Consider the following 15645-nt stretch of genomic DNA (forward strand, 5'->3'; position numbering starts at 1 on the left):
GTGTTGTATGAAAAATTGAAGGGGTAAGGGCGATTGAATAAAAGAAATGATATGAAGAGGGAGATAATATATGATATGACCTTTCTTATTCAGGATATTATAGAAAATAGCAACAAACGGCAGATATATAAATTAGAAAGCCAAATAGGAAAGCAACATAATCATAAAAAAACACACAGGGTTTATTAAAGGGGGACAGAAATTAGATAGAATAGGGGCAAGAGAGGAGAGAAGGCAAAGAATAGAGACATGGTCCAAACATTATGGGGGGCATTTACTAATGTTTGTATTTCTTTTTTTTTCCCAATTAGCATTTTTTTGCACTAAAACTGCAGTTTTTAGTTAGAAAACTCTCCAACTATGTAAGTATCTAGAAAATATATGCACACTGCAACAAACTAGTCTTTTGAGATTGAGATTGGTCTGCAATTATGGACACTTATGGATACAGTTATTATGCGTACTGACATACTTATGCCTAAACACTATCTTTGCACTTGCACATACAGTATGTGCAGCAAACATCATTCCACCTGTCCAGTTTGTCTTATGGGGTTCTGCAGGGGGGTCAGGTTTTCACTAAGTGCCCAAAAGGCAGCTAGGATTCAGGCAGAAAAGCCCTTATGTGCTGACCGTACAAGAGGCCCACAGGTGCCCAGCAGAGGTAGTAGGGAAGCTGGCAGGCAGCTATACTACTTAAACACCAAACCTTGATCTCTCCAGCAGCTCTCTTCTCTCTTGCCTAATAGTGACATACTGTAACTTCTAATTGCTGCGCTATGCCACCCCAAAATACAGATGTAATTTCCAAGGAGTGGGACTCCTAGGGGAAGGAACCCATACAGGACTCTATTGTGTGCAAGTTTCCTATTGATGCAGGGGACCCTGGAGCTACCACCATTCTGTAATTCCAGGGTTCCCGCTGCAGGCTTCATCAATAGGTACTGCACACTGCAACCTAAAGAATCAAGCACAGCTGTCATTTTAACAGCAAGAGCCAGAAATTATGCAATCTTCACTGCAATTGCACACATTCTTACACAGTACCAGGGTCAGACCGGGGTGTGCAGGGGCCTAGGGGCCCCCACCCACCCCTGATCCTCCCCTTGAGTGCGCATATTAGAAGGGAGGTGAGGAGCACTTGTGGGGATCGGGTCTGGGCCAGCGGGGCCCACTGGGTGTTTTCCCGGTGTCCCCCCAGCCCAGTCCCAGCCAGCACGGTGCACCCAATTGAGCAGAGTGCAGATCCATGTGCATCTGCAACTATGTTGGAACTGGGGGGGAAAAACATAGCAACTTGTGTAAAAATTACAACTAAAGACCTTTACACTGTCAACATAGCACTTTTCTAGGGAAAAAAAAATAACTGTGGAATATGACTAACTTGACAACTTCAGCCAGATCTTGCTCACTGGGCTGGAGCCTATACCCGGTGTTGACTCTATATTGGTATAAAAGGGATATCATACTAAATCCATCATTCTGTCTGGCTCTTAGTTGCCATTTCATAGATACTGATGGTATTCATGGCTTTGTCAGTCATTGTCTGCCTGAGCTGAGTACCAGCTAAACTATTCAGTATCCAGCATCTGCCCAACAGCTGAAGAGGAATAAGGCCAAATGTATCACGTGCAAAGGCCTCTGATATGCACTGATACCTTTATATACTTGCAGTGCCATGATTTAAACTTTTCCACAGCTGACACTTTCTCTTTATTCACTGAAAGTTTTTCTGGCTACAATATAATATCTAATTGTAGCCCACTTTAGAAGGATTTCTGTGCTGCTACCTGCTGATTACTTATTCTTGGCGCTACAGGAGTCCTGAGCCCCCGCTTACTATGGGGGTTAATAAGGATTTCTCCCTTAAAGGCGTGCCTCCACCCAGGGATGGTGTTGTGGAATTATAATCCACCCCCTGGGAACTTAACAGTCTCTAGTACCTCTGCTTGGGATCCACACACAGCCCCCAGTACCTTGCCCCTCCCTGGGGTAGTAGCTTACCGGCAGGTAGGTGATCCTTGTGCAGGAAACAGTCAGATACACAATTGATATGATGTAGAAGATTGAATTGGTTTATTAGGGCAGGACCTCTCCAGGAGTGGCAAACATATTATTCACACAGCATGCAGGGCTTTTTCTCCTCACTACTCATTGAGAGCTTTCTCCTGTTGGGCAACTCACGGTACTCGCGCCAAGTGTCCCCTTCTAGGTGATCTCCCCGGTACTCACGCCAGAAGGCACCCCCTCTTGGGGCCCTTCCCGGTACTCGCGCTAGGCAGCATCACCACAGGCAGCCCACCCCGGTACTCACGCCTAAGCCCCCTCAGATACAGCCTCCTGGGCTAGCGGTGACCTTGTCCACCTACCTAACCACTTATGGCCCTGCACTCCGGCTGATGTAATGCCGGGAGGTCTTAACCTCACTTCCACTCCTGGAGGGGCAATGTCCGCCCATTCTAAACTCCTGGTGTCCTACATATCACTCCTAGAGCGACCTATTATAGAACTACTATCTAAACTGTGCCAGGGGAGCACACTACCTGAGCAGCCCCTGGGCTAAAATGTCTGACCCTCAGCACATGGCTGCATCCCCTTATATGGGCCTATGCACCACCCTGTGGCCAAATCCCGAACTGCAGGTATACACCCGGTTAACTGTTTAACAACCCAGTCATCCCAGTGTCCCTGTTTCCCAGCACCACCCTGTGGCCTGTCCTAGGGGTTCCTGTCCTAAGGGCCCATTTTTGGTAAACCCCTACATTCTCCCCCTACAAGAAAATTGTCACCTCCTGGCTGACACACATTCTACCAAATACAATACATTTACCATGTTGTTAACATCACGCTTCACAGCTCCTCCAGGAGACTGCCAGGGTACAATGGATGAACTGGAAAGGAAAAGTGAGAGAAAACAAAATCCCCACCCTCCAAGTCTTTGTGAAAGTCCCCACAAGAGTCTCTGTCCCTTAGACATTTCACACTCAAAAGGAAAGAAAGGACAATTTATATGCCCAAAAATCAAAACACATTTCTTTATTTTACATCAAAGAAAATAAAGGCAAACTTTTTCCTGGCCCTCCCCTCCACCTTGAGGGAGTCCAGGTCCCAAGGTGCTCCCACCTTGGGCTCTCCTCCACCAGCCGGTGGCACTTTTAGCACAAAGAGCCCTCCTGGGCTAACTTAAAACTTTCCCACTCTGGGATAAACTGCAGACTCCTCACTCCCAACCAGCCGGTTGGCTGCGGTCTTGGCTCTCTCTCTTTAGCCACCAACAGTCTCTGTACTTGAGAAAGTGAGTCTCTCCTTGAGAAGGGTACCCAACATTGGTACTGCCTCCTGAACTGAAGAATCCCCTCCTGCGGCTAACTTTTTGCCTCCGGGGCATTGCTCACACCATGTGACTGAACCGGATTTTTATGTCCTCATAGGGAGCATAATAGTTGGGATGAGGTTTCCTTACCGACTTCCCATTTGGCAGAGTCACCTCCAAATAAAACTGCTTTGGCTCCGGACTTTTCCTGCCACAACTGTGGACTGTGTGACGCAGCACTGTGCGGCCCCACCACCACTCTTTTTCTATGGCCCGGACAAACCTCCACGCAGCCATCTTTTTGCTCTGGTTAGGATGGGTTAAGGCATGACCTATCCTCTTTTCCTTGGTGGATATCTCATTCACTACCCACTCATCCAGCATCTCTTCCATCTTTTCATACACCCATATTGGTGCGTAAGGCATAAAATACCCCCACAGTCTAAAGATCTTATAATTGATGACTCTTTGAATTCGAGACACCCTGCAGAAAATATCTGGATCTGCCTTCCCTGGCAGCACCCAGAACTCTTTCTCTTCCTCCTTGGGAATCTTTCTAGGAGCATAGAAGAGGTCTGGTAATTTGAATAAGGCAGGACTGTACTCATCCTCCTCAGCTTCCCTCAAGTCTTCCTCCCCACCAGGAGTACTACTTGTGGCAGACCCAGGGGCTCTTGCCTCAGCAAGGCTTCCCTCCCTCAGGACCTGGCTGTATGAAGGGGGCGCTGATATCTCTTCAGCCCTCACCTCTATGTATGGGAGCATGGCAGCCTCGGCCACCTCTTTAGCACAGTCACTCTCCCCTTGGGGATTGCTTGGTAGTGGGACCCCCTCTATGGGCAGCGCGGGTTTCTCTAGGGAAGATGCGGGAGATATAGGTGCTGAAACCTCCCCTGGGCTCTCTCCCTTAACCGTCACCCCCTGGGGCTCCCCACTCACAGTTTCATCAATGGCGCAGCATTCGCCAACCTGTGGCGCAGGTGCTGCCGCCTCCTCAGGCTGCTCCTCTAGTGCTGGGATAGCCGCCTCTTGGGCACTGACACACTCCGCTGCCACTCTCTGTTGCGCGGTCGCCAGTTTACCCGCGTTCAGTTTTGCCATCAGAGCCATGATGACTCCATGCCCTGTGCTCATCACTTCATCCCTCAGTGGGCCACGCCAGCATTGGTAGCCGCACTGCGCGCATCGCCCCTTGGGCCGGTGGAGGGCTAGGTATGCCTCTGCTCCGCATTCCCCACACAGCGGTACCATAGTTGGGTCACCCTGGGGAGTGATCTTTTCGGCAAACAGGCCCAGCCACACATACCGGAACCCCTCATCATAGGCAAACTGTGGTTCAGGTAGGGACTCTAGGCCCGCGCTACCACTTGCACTCTTTGCAGACATAGCTGGGAAGTAGTGTAGCAGCCAGTCCCACACGCGTCTCTCACTAGATGCTGTCTGGGAATTTCCCAAGATGGCTGCCATGACGTCGACGCTCATTGTCACGCCCCTGCTCAGCTCTTGGCGCACTTTCAATTGTCTCTTATTGGCCGCAGTCCCTCACGGGGCGGTCACTTTACACGTCAACTACACGCCACCCCCTGGCCCGCCTCTTTCTTGCGAGTCTTCCTAGGCCCTCTTGGCGCCAACTCTCTGCAATCCTATTGGCCAGGAGCCTTCCCTTGCTCCTCTTTCGCGCCAACTCCCCTCTTGGGATGCGGATCAGGGGTTGCCCAAATCTAGCCTGGTCGGAAATAGGGTACTGTAGTTACGCTAGGCCTCAATTCCTTTAGGGCCCTTTCTTCTAAACGGTTCTCCAACCGATCTCAGCAGTGCCTCCAAATGTAGCCCACTTTAGAAGGATTTCTGTGCTGCTACCTGCTGATTACTTATTCTTGGCGCTACAGGAGTCCTGAGCCCCCGCTTACTATGGGGGTTAATAAGGATTTCTCCCTTAAAGGTGTGCCTCCACCCAGGGATGGTGTTGTGGAATTATAATCCACCCCCTGGGAACTTAACAGTCTCTAGTACCTCTGCTTGGGATCCACACACAGCCCCCAGTACCTTGCCCCTCCCTGGGGTAGTAGCTTACCGGCAGGTAGGTGATCCTTGTGCAGGAAACAGTCAGATACACAATTGATATGATGTAGAAGATTGAATTGGTTTATTAGGGCAGGACCTCTCCAGGAGTGGCAAACATATTATTCACACAGCATGCAGGGCTTTTTCTCCTCACTACTCATTGAGAGCTTTCTCCTGTTGGGCAACTCACGGTACTCGCGCCAAGTGTCCCCTTCTAGGTGATCTCCCCGGTACTCACGCCAGAAGGCACCCCCTCTTGGGGCCCTTCCCGGTACTCGCGCTAGGCAGCATCACCACAGGCAGCCCACCCCGGTACTCACGCCTAAGCCCCCTCAGATACAGCCTCCTGGGCTAGCGGTGACCTTGTCCACCTACCTAACCACTTATGGCCCTGCACTCCGGCTGATGTAATGCCGGGAGGTCTTAACCTCACTTCCACTCCTGGAGGGGCAATGTCCGCCCATTCTAAACTCCTGGTGTCCTACATATCACTCCTAGAGCGACCTATTATAGAACTACTATCTAAACTGTGCCAGGGGAGCACACTACCTGAGCAGCCCCTGGGCTAAAATGTCTGACCCTCAGCACATGGCTGCATCCCCTTATATGGGCCTATGCACCACCCTGTGGCCAAATCCCGAACTGCAGGTATACACCCGGTTAACTGTTTAACAACCCAGTCATCCCAGTGTCCCTGTTTCCCAGCACCACCCTGTGGCCTGTCCTAGGGGTTCCTGTCCTAAGGGCCCATTTTTGGTAAACCCCTACATAATGATTTACTGTAAATACCAAAGGCAGTTATCTGCATACAAATTCACCATTTATTATGAAAATCCTTATATGTCCAGCTGCATTAACCAGTGGGGAATTCATTATGCTGCAGAAAATCCACTTTTTGGTTTGTGCAACATGCTATGTATCAGACAAGGAGTGGGAAGCTTTGCTTTAACCAGTTATTTGCTCGCTTTGCACAACTATAGAGCAGTGTGCAGGATACTTTAGCCTTCTGAGCCACACTGAACAAACAGTTAACTCATTTTCTTGCAGTATTCAGCCAGTTAGTCAGCTCTAAAGGTGTTACATGGGAGTTTATGGGCTACTTACCAAATTAAATATAGTCATATAGAAAAACTCTGATCTATGAAAGGCAGTGCTGTCCAACTTCTGTGGTACAGAGGGCTGGAATTTTTCTGGCCTACATGGTGGAGGGCCAATAATGAAAGTCAGTTTTGACCACTTCCTTTTTTAAACCACATCCATGCCAACACAAACATTTTTAAGACCATACCCAAATTAATGGTGGTAGCATAGGGCAGGCAGCGTATGGCACACACAGGCAGCATAGGGCAGGCAGAGTATGGCACACACAGGCAGCATAGGGCAGGCAGAGTATGGCACACACAGGCAGCATAGGGCAGGGGGAGTATGGCACACACAGGCAGCATAGGGCAGGGGGAGTATGGCACACACAGGCAGCATAGGGCAGGCAGAGTATGGCACACACAGGCAGCATAGGGCAGGCAGAGTATGGCACACACAGGAAGCATAGGGCAGGCAGAGTATGGCACACACAAATGGGCAAGGGCATTTCTGGGGTCCTTGCCACCCAGAGGTGGTTTTTTGGATGCTGGGGGGGCTGCATTGCTAGTGCATAAATGTGAAGGGGCTTACAGCCTTGATCTGAGGTTTGAACAATACAAGCACCAGTTAATCTCAGTACTGATACCATTTAAATCTTACACAGAGGTAAGCAGTCACAGGAGCCAGACAGGTGGGGGGCCAGATAGAGGGGGGCTGTGGGTCACTAGTTGGACAGCACTGAAGAGATCTCCAACTTGTGGCTTGTAGCTGGTACAACTTAATAAACCCAATAGAATTAGTGATGAGAATTTTTTTTTTGCCAGGCATGGATTTGCAGGGAATTTCCGCATTTCGCCATTGTAGAATTGTTTCACGAAACTTCAGTGTAAATTTGGCGTGGAAAAATTTCATCACGCATAAAAAAAAAAAAGTCACAAATTGGGCGCAGTCGTGTCAAAAATAGGCATGGTCGCGTCAAAATGGGTGCGGTTGCGGCAAAAAAAAAGATGTGCAACAAAAAAAGACACAGGCGATAAATCAGTTTCGCAGATTTTTCGCTGTTTCGCAAATTTTCCTGTTGTTTCGCGATTTTTTTTTACATTTATTTGCTTAACATGGAGTCTATACGTGATAGGCTTCCCGTAATTTGAAGCTTTCTGGATAATGGCTTTATAGATAACAAATCCCATACCTGTACGAGCATTTTATGTGATAATTACAGTTATTTCCTCTTTGTGAATATTAAACTAAATCACCTGCATTGATAATAATGGCGCAATGTCTGTGCCTGAGGCAAAGGTATGTGCCTGGTTTCGTAATGGGGTGCCACTCTTACACATGAATCAACATACATACGTCTGGTGCAACTGACAGTGGTGTCATTGAGTTTCTGCGGCTTGGTGACTCCTGCTCACCCCTGGATCCTTAACATGTGGTTCATATTTAATTGTACAATTCCTATTATTTGTACACAAAAAACAGTTGAGGTTTTGAAAGCAAATGCTACATCCTAAAACCCTACTATGGGCACCAGGGGCTAAACTAGCCGGCACCCAAGTGTGCTCACTGCAGCCCACTGGGGGGTTTCACATTAACTCTGTTTCCACCCATTGATAAATATGCCCCATACAATACTATGCAAGTGAATAGACCGTTGTGAATTTAACTCTAGAGTGTTGGGGTGAGATTACAAATATTTGCCATGGTGTATTAGCCCCAGTGCAGTGACTAATAAGGCAATTGTCTTCATTATTTTTAAATATGCTATTCTAATGAGGCTAACTGCTGATTGGTTGCCATGTGTTACTGCACTGATGTCCATTTGTACTATGTTCATGCATAAGTCTGTGTCTGGGCTTTTTTTGCCTAGCAGGAAGATAAGAATTTAAGTAAATATTTTTTTTCTCTTCTGCTTATACCATCTATTTAATAGCTGCTAATCTGATACTTCTAAATCTGTATCAGTCAATAAATCTTTCTGTGTGGTTAGTTTGAGTGTGGAGCAGCCTATGAGCTGCTAAACGAGCTTTGCTTGTATGTACTTAAAACACAATAGAGTTAAAATCCCCGGAGAAATGGTGCTTGTATATTACCAGCAAAGGAAAAGTCTTATAACGTTCCGGGTTCGCCGTGATTCACACTTTGTTGAACAAATGATTTGTTCCGCAATTAGCCTCTAGCTGGGGAGCTTATTAAACCGAGAGATCCCCAGGGATCTGAGGCTTAAGGTCAAGGAAAAAGTGTAAATTACCATGGTTGGTGGGAAAGAAATGCTAGGGCTGCATGCTGAAAATGTACATGTATGGAGCGGGAGAGTCAATAGGAGTCTGTTATTTAAACAAACACAAGCTGTGACAGTCAGTAGTCTGCTATTACGTGTAACCTTTAGAGCTTCTGGTGGAGGGTGGACTCCAGGCATATGTTGTATTATTGGGAGCAGCTGGTTTTCTTAAAGAAATAAAAGAGAAAATTAAATACACCAAAAGAAACAATGAAGGGGTATAATCCAGACGCACCTCCCATTTAATAAAACAGTTTGTAAATTGCAAGGTAGACACCTGCCCGGCCATTTGGAGAACATCCCTCGCTGGGAAGCCCTGTCATTCATTTGCTAAAGGATTGTTTCAATTTTCTGTTAACATGATAGTCACTAGGCACGGATATCTTTATACAGGCAATGAAATCATGCCTGTTTGGTACCTGCTGTGCAGTCGCTAATAGGGCCTTTCTCTATAGGCAACGTATAAAATGTAGCATGCTGCATTAGTAGATGTGAAATAAGCAGTTGTGAGATTTATAGATATTAAAGCACCTATTGTGTAATCTTTAAAGGGGACCTGTCACCCAGACATAAAAAGCTGAATAATAAAAGTCCTTTTCAAGTTAAACATGAAACCCAAATTCCAAACTCATTATAAAGCCATTTAAAAATCCCAGCTGTCAATCATATATTGCCTGCCCCGCCACTATGCCTTAGGCATAGAGGCGGGGCAGACAATACCTTTAGCTTTCCATTCAGCATGTCCTAGATGTCACTGCACTTCTCACTTTTCCCCTCCCTCCTCCTCACCTAATTATGTAGCCAGTGCATGGGCATGGGCATCTGGTCCTCCAACAAGATTTTGGGTGGAGGCAAAGCTTCCCTTACTAACAGTGTCCACAAAATGGCAGCTGCCTGCTTTCTGTGTAATTCCAAGACTGAAAGAAACAAGATTTATACTATCTATACAGTGTAAGTGAAGTTTATTTTGCTCATCTAACATACTAGAATAGAATTTGGAGTTATTTCTTAGGGTGACAAGTCCCCTTTAAAGGTTGCATTAAAGAGTTCCATATAGGGTCAGTTGCAATGAGTAGTGATGAGCGAAACTTTTCAAGTTCTTTTGAGAAACTGGCGCAAAAATTTGCAGCAAAAAAATTCGGCAACTGACGTTGTGTCATAGTCATGTCAAAAAATCCACGGTCAAGTCAAATACATTGCGGTTGCATACAAAAAATTGTGGTCGCATTAAGAAAAAAGTCACAGTTGCGTCAAAGAAAATTCACGCACATCAAAAAATGTTGTTTTGTGAATTTTTGGCTGGTTCACGCATTTTTCCGCAGTTTTGTGAGTTTTTTGGTAAAGCGAAATGGGACAGATTCACTCATCATTAGCAATGAGTCCCGCATATAGTGAGTCTCTGTTAAAAAGCAGGTATAGTGGCTAGAGGGCAAGACGAGAGCAAGATGACTGAAGTAACTATTTATAATGAGGTCGTCCAGTCTGCAACCCTTCAGTTATTGTAGAAATTCATCTCCAGCAAATGAAGGCTCTTAGGGGTGTCAGTTATACCCAGCGTAGGACTGGGACCCCGGGGGCCCACCAGAGAACCTTAGACCATGGGCCCACTCCCCAAACTATTTTTCCTTCTTTCCTCACCCAACCTCTTTATTTTACATCTATTTTTCCAACTATTCCTCCTCTTTCTTCCCATTCAGATATAGGGAATAACCATGAAACAGGCCAAATGGTTAAGAGCAGGAGGGCCCACTGAGACCTGGGCCCACCGGGAGTTTTCCTGGTATTCTGGTGGGTCAGTTCGACACTGGTTATACCTCATATAAAGACAGGGTCGGACTAGGCTTGTCATGGGCCCCGGCGGCCCAGACCCAATCCCTGTTGCCGCTTCCCCTGCCCGCCGATGTCCTCCCCTGATGCATTTCACTTACACTAGCTCAGGGTAGGATGTTGGGTGGGTGCCCCTATTGGGGGTGCAGGTGACGTTGCCAGAGGGGGCACCTTGGGGGTATGGGGCCCCTCGGGCGGCCCTGAACCCCCCATTTCGACCTTGTATGAAGAATATAGTCCTACACTGTTTGTTTTGTATTGATTGCCACCACTACAAATGCTTTTGATAGTTCAAATGACCTAGTTCTGTCTATGTATTTTGAAAACAACCAGCTTAACCCTCTGTGAACTCGGAGTCCCTACAGATGCCTTTATTTTTCTTGCCTGGGCTATGGCATGCTTAGCAGATTTCAGCAGATCGAAGGAAATGGTCAGATGTGGGCTTTCTGCTTTGTGAAAAAAATCCTGTGCCTCATACCCCCATACATACATCATGGAAAAGTTGAGGCCATCTTTAGAAAATTCAGCTATAAGGACTGCGACCTTCAATGAGCTGGTTTCAACAAACAAAAAGATATACTGCAAAGCAAAGCAACAGATTGGTCCAGGGAACAATCACATGTACTGTATATTAGCCAGACACTGCTATAATTTAAATAATTGAGAGAAAACCTTGGGATGTACAGTATGATATAGAGAAAACACATTCAAGCAATATTCTATGCTATGTTACTGTCGTGGGCTGTGTTAGTAATTCTAGGGCACCAAGATGTATCCTCACAATAGCAAGGCCTTTCTACCTTTTGTCTCAATGGTGCCTGGAGCTGTGCTTAGTAGAGATGGGCTTTATAACATGACATTCAGAGAAAATGACATTTTGTGTTTTTCTTGCTACAGTCTTGACGTCTGATGCATTGCACCCCTGTGTTCAATCATCATGCTCAGGTGAGATTATATGTGGCGCCATGTGCCAGTCCACTGTCATACCGTATGTCTAACTGTCATGGCTCCCATACAAACAAGCGTGTGTTAGGCATTGTCCGTGCATATGTGCATGCATGTCTGTGCAGAAGAACATGTCATGTTGTGAGTGCCACTTGCCAACCCATTACCCATTTAATGTAACTTTGGATTTGATCACTATATTGTTGCAAGAACTAGCACTGTTATAACTGTATGATTCAGTCTGTAGGTTGGTATATTTTGGGGCTTATTTATTAACCATTGCTTTTTTTAATTTTAAACTCAATTCAGATTTTTTTCCCCAGAGATAACGCTGCCTTTTCCGAGATTTACTATGTTTCTAAATGGCTAAAAATCCAAATTCCACAATTCCCCAGTTTAAACTTGCGGAGTTCATGTAGAAGTCAATGGCAAAGATCCCTTCCTTTTCCTTGAAGTTTTTTCTTTTGTCTCGAAACTTTACAGATTTCGCTGGGTTTTGTCTGAAAATCCTTTTTCGAAATGTCGCTGTGTAATTAAATAATTATTAAAAAATTATTATTATGGAATAAGCCACCTAGTTGCTAAGATTATAGAAAGAATGGGATAGTGCCTTATAGAAAGAATGGGATAGTGCCTTATAGAAAGAATGGGATAGTGCCTTATAGAAAGTGCCTTATAGAAAGAATGGGATAGTGCCTTATAGAAAGTGCCTTATAGAAAGAATGGGATAGTGCCTTATAGAAAGAATGGGATAGTGCCTTATAGAAAGAATGGGATAGTGCCTTATAGAAAGTGCCTTATAGAAAGAATGGGATAGTGCCTTATAGAAAGAATGGGATAGTGCCTTATAGAAAGAATGGGATAGTGCCTTATAGAAAGAATGGGATAGTGCCTTATAGAAAGTGCCTTATAGAAAGAATGGGATAGTGCCTTATAGAAAGTGCCTTATAGAAAGAATGGGATAGTGCCTTATAGAAAGAATGGGATAGTGCCTTATAGAAAGAATGGGATAGTGCCTTATAGAAAGTGCCTTATAGAAAGAATGGGATAGTGCCTTATAGAAAGAATGGGATAGTGCCTTATAGAAAGTGCCTTATAGAAAGAATGGGATAGTGCCTTATAGAAAGAATGGGATAGTGCCTTATAGAAAGAATGGGATAGTGCCTTATAGAAAGAATGGGATAGTGCCTTATAGAAAGTGCCTTATAGAAAGAATGGGATAGTGCCTTATAGAAAGTGCCTTATAGAAAGAATGGGATAGTGCCTTATAGAAAGAATGGGATAGTGCCTTATAGAAAGAATGGGATAGTGCCTTATAGAAAGAATGGGATAGTGCCTTATAGAAAGAATGGGATAGTGCCTTATAGAAAGAATGGGATAGTGCCTTTCAAAGCAACCCCACAGCATTCACACCTCTGTGAGTTTCAGATGACACCTTTCTGAAGAGTTACAAAGTGCCATTGTGATTGGATTAGTGGAAGATTATATATGCTGAGGATTTCCCATACCAGTCAGTTGAACTGAAGAAGCTGCTCGGATGAGTAGTGAAACGTCTTCAATGATTACCAAACAAGTCCAGTTGCTTTAGATTTATTTATACTCGATATGCTATAGTATGCCAATCTACAAAATCTAGGAACATTCCATTCATTTCAGTTCTGCCCCATTTTATAGATCTAAACCTTCTATATTTTTAACCATGTAATAATTCAGATAACCCGTGTTCTTGCCACCATAATGTTCTCTTTCCCTTTCAGTAAATGTAAATGCCTTTCCTTTGTACGGTACAACTCCCACTCATTTTTCACATAAACACTCAATTACTCTACTCTGAAAGTCTATTTGTCTGAGTTTGATTTCCATATGGTAATTGATTTAAATTTCACACAATCTCACTTTCAGAACGACAAATGGGTAGCATGATAATTATTCTTAATCTTCAATAGCGTTTCTCTTCAGATCCCCAGGATAACAGAATGTAATGCACATCTGACAAAGAATGGTACCTAATACTTAATCATACACCTAAATACTTAATAAACCCCATTATGAAACATGAAAAGATTTAACAATGTGATTCCGATGGAATGAAATATGGACATTGACACGGATGCATTCAATCAGCACAAAGTTGGTGTAAGAAGAGTTTTAAAAAGAGGGTTTCTAGGGAAAGAGATCGGGTTCTGTAGCTAAAAGAATGACTGATGCCAAGTATGTTCAAGCAGTAGGGGTAATTACTGCATGTCAGTCATCAGTGCTTAAACTGCTAATAAACACTGGGGTTCTTATATAGTGCCATGTAAAATTGAACCTGCTGACATAAAAATAGAGAAAATGTATTACACGGAGTTTGACAACGTCTTGGGTCCTGCAAATAATGGCTTCCACTGAGCCATTGTGCTACCAACGTATCCATCCTGCATCGATGACTGCGCAACTCTGAACAAGAGCATTGTTGAGGGGTCAAATGACCTAACCTGAGTCCATTCATAGCCATGAACAGAAGTGTATTACAAACAAGGGTCGTTATCACTAACTGTTACATGGGAGAAACTCTTAGGGGTATATTTATCATGCTGTGTAAAAAGTGGAGTGAAACATTACTGGTGATGTTGCTCATAGCAGCCAATCAGATGCTTTGCTTTTCTAAATGTTGAAATCTAATTGCTGATTGGTTGCCCTGGGCAACATCACCAGTCATGCTTCACTCCACTTTTTACACAGCATGATAAATATACTGCTTAGTGAAGCATTAACGGTGATGTTGCCCAGGGCAACCAATCAGCAATTAGATTTCAACAGTTAGAAAACCAACGCAAAGAATCTGATTGGCTGCTATGAGCAACATCCTCGGTAATGTTTTACTCCACTTGTTACACAGCATGATAAATATACCCCTTAGCGAGTGGCAGGTAATATAGAGGGTTGTCCCAAGGTGTAGAGGTTTGTAACAATGGTGACAACAGATTACAGATCTACAACAGAAAAGCCTTTTTTCGTAGTGCCACAATATACACAGTTTTTTGAAGTATTAATTATTATTTTTTTTTTTTTGGTATGTAGATGATGTAATAAAATAAACTATTCAGGAAAATGTTTTATTACACAGACATACCAAATTCCACAGGCAGGCTCACAGTGTAGTGCAACTCCTTCCTCACCTTGTTCCATTGTCAAGTGATGGATTATGGAACCTTAAGTCTCTCTGCTTTCCGCAAAAATCTACGCACCGCCCTCTGTGGCAAGCAGGGAGTCTTTGGGTCCCAGAATCTATCAAACAGGGATGTCTGTGTAAAAAAAACATTCAATGAGCTCACGTCAAAAAAGGAAATAGTTCCTCTAAAACTCACCAAATGAATGTGTCTGTGACAAGATGAGGTGATCAGAACAGCTCAAAGATTCTTTATCAAACAGGCAAAAGAAAAGTTAGGCTGGTTTAGTGCAAGGGTCACTATGAATGGTCGATTGATGAGGCTCTTAGCAAAAACAGACATTAAGACATCTAAGTACAGTATGTGCAGCAGCTTGAGGAAGTTCAGAGAAGAATGGGAGAAGTGCAGTCATTCAATAATGAGAAGGAAGAGAAGGTTCAAGTGCCATCGTAAGCATAGACTTAATCAGGCAATATTTTAAGTGGGCATAGAAGGTTCCAGAAGGATGAATTGAATTAATGATTTAGTGCTGGAATAGAGTGGAGAGATGAGACAAATGAATCAGTCTTGAAAGAAAAAGATATATGTATTGATGAGAAGATATTTAACTGCATTTAGAATAACAGAGTACTGTACATGGAAGTGATATAGAGACTTGAGGTCCTCTCTCCTTGTTATTGGAAGAGAAACAGGGATAGTGTTTAGTTTGTTTGTGTCAGGGGAGGAGAAATATTGTGTCCAGTAAAAAGAGAATCTGTCACAAACAAACACACTATTGCCTTTAGGTACTCAGCAAAAGACTGAATGTATGTATGTATAACTTTATTTATAAAGCGCCACAAGGGTACGCAGCGCTGTACAATCTTACAGAATACAAAATTACACACAGGGAGGACAAGTGATATAATAAATAAATACAATAAATAAATATATATATATATATATATATATATATATATATATATATATATAAATACTAAGGG

At 44.2% G+C, this 15645-nt stretch overlaps 1 protein-coding gene across 3 annotated transcripts in view; it reads left to right on the forward strand.

Annotated features, from left to right (window-relative positions):
* The window catches only part of LOC100494929 (ephrin type-A receptor 3), a 145686-nt gene that overhangs the window by 12387 nt on the left and 117654 nt on the right, over positions 1–15645 (forward strand). For 2 of the 3 annotated variants that reach the window (XM_004917767.3, XM_002939924.4), the window contains exon 2: positions 11463–11510. The exons of the other annotated variant lie outside the window; for it this stretch is intronic. In XM_004917767.3, the coding sequence (XP_004917824.1) occupies positions 11463–11510 (48 nt within the window). The remainder of the gene's footprint in view (positions 1–11462; positions 11511–15645) is intronic. 3 annotated transcript variants of the gene reach the window in all.

Source organism: Xenopus tropicalis, chromosome 5 (genome assembly GCF_000004195.4).
Source record: "Xenopus tropicalis strain Nigerian chromosome 5, UCB_Xtro_10.0, whole genome shotgun sequence".
In the NCBI taxonomy this organism is placed as follows: domain Eukaryota; kingdom Metazoa; phylum Chordata; class Amphibia; order Anura; family Pipidae; genus Xenopus; species Xenopus tropicalis.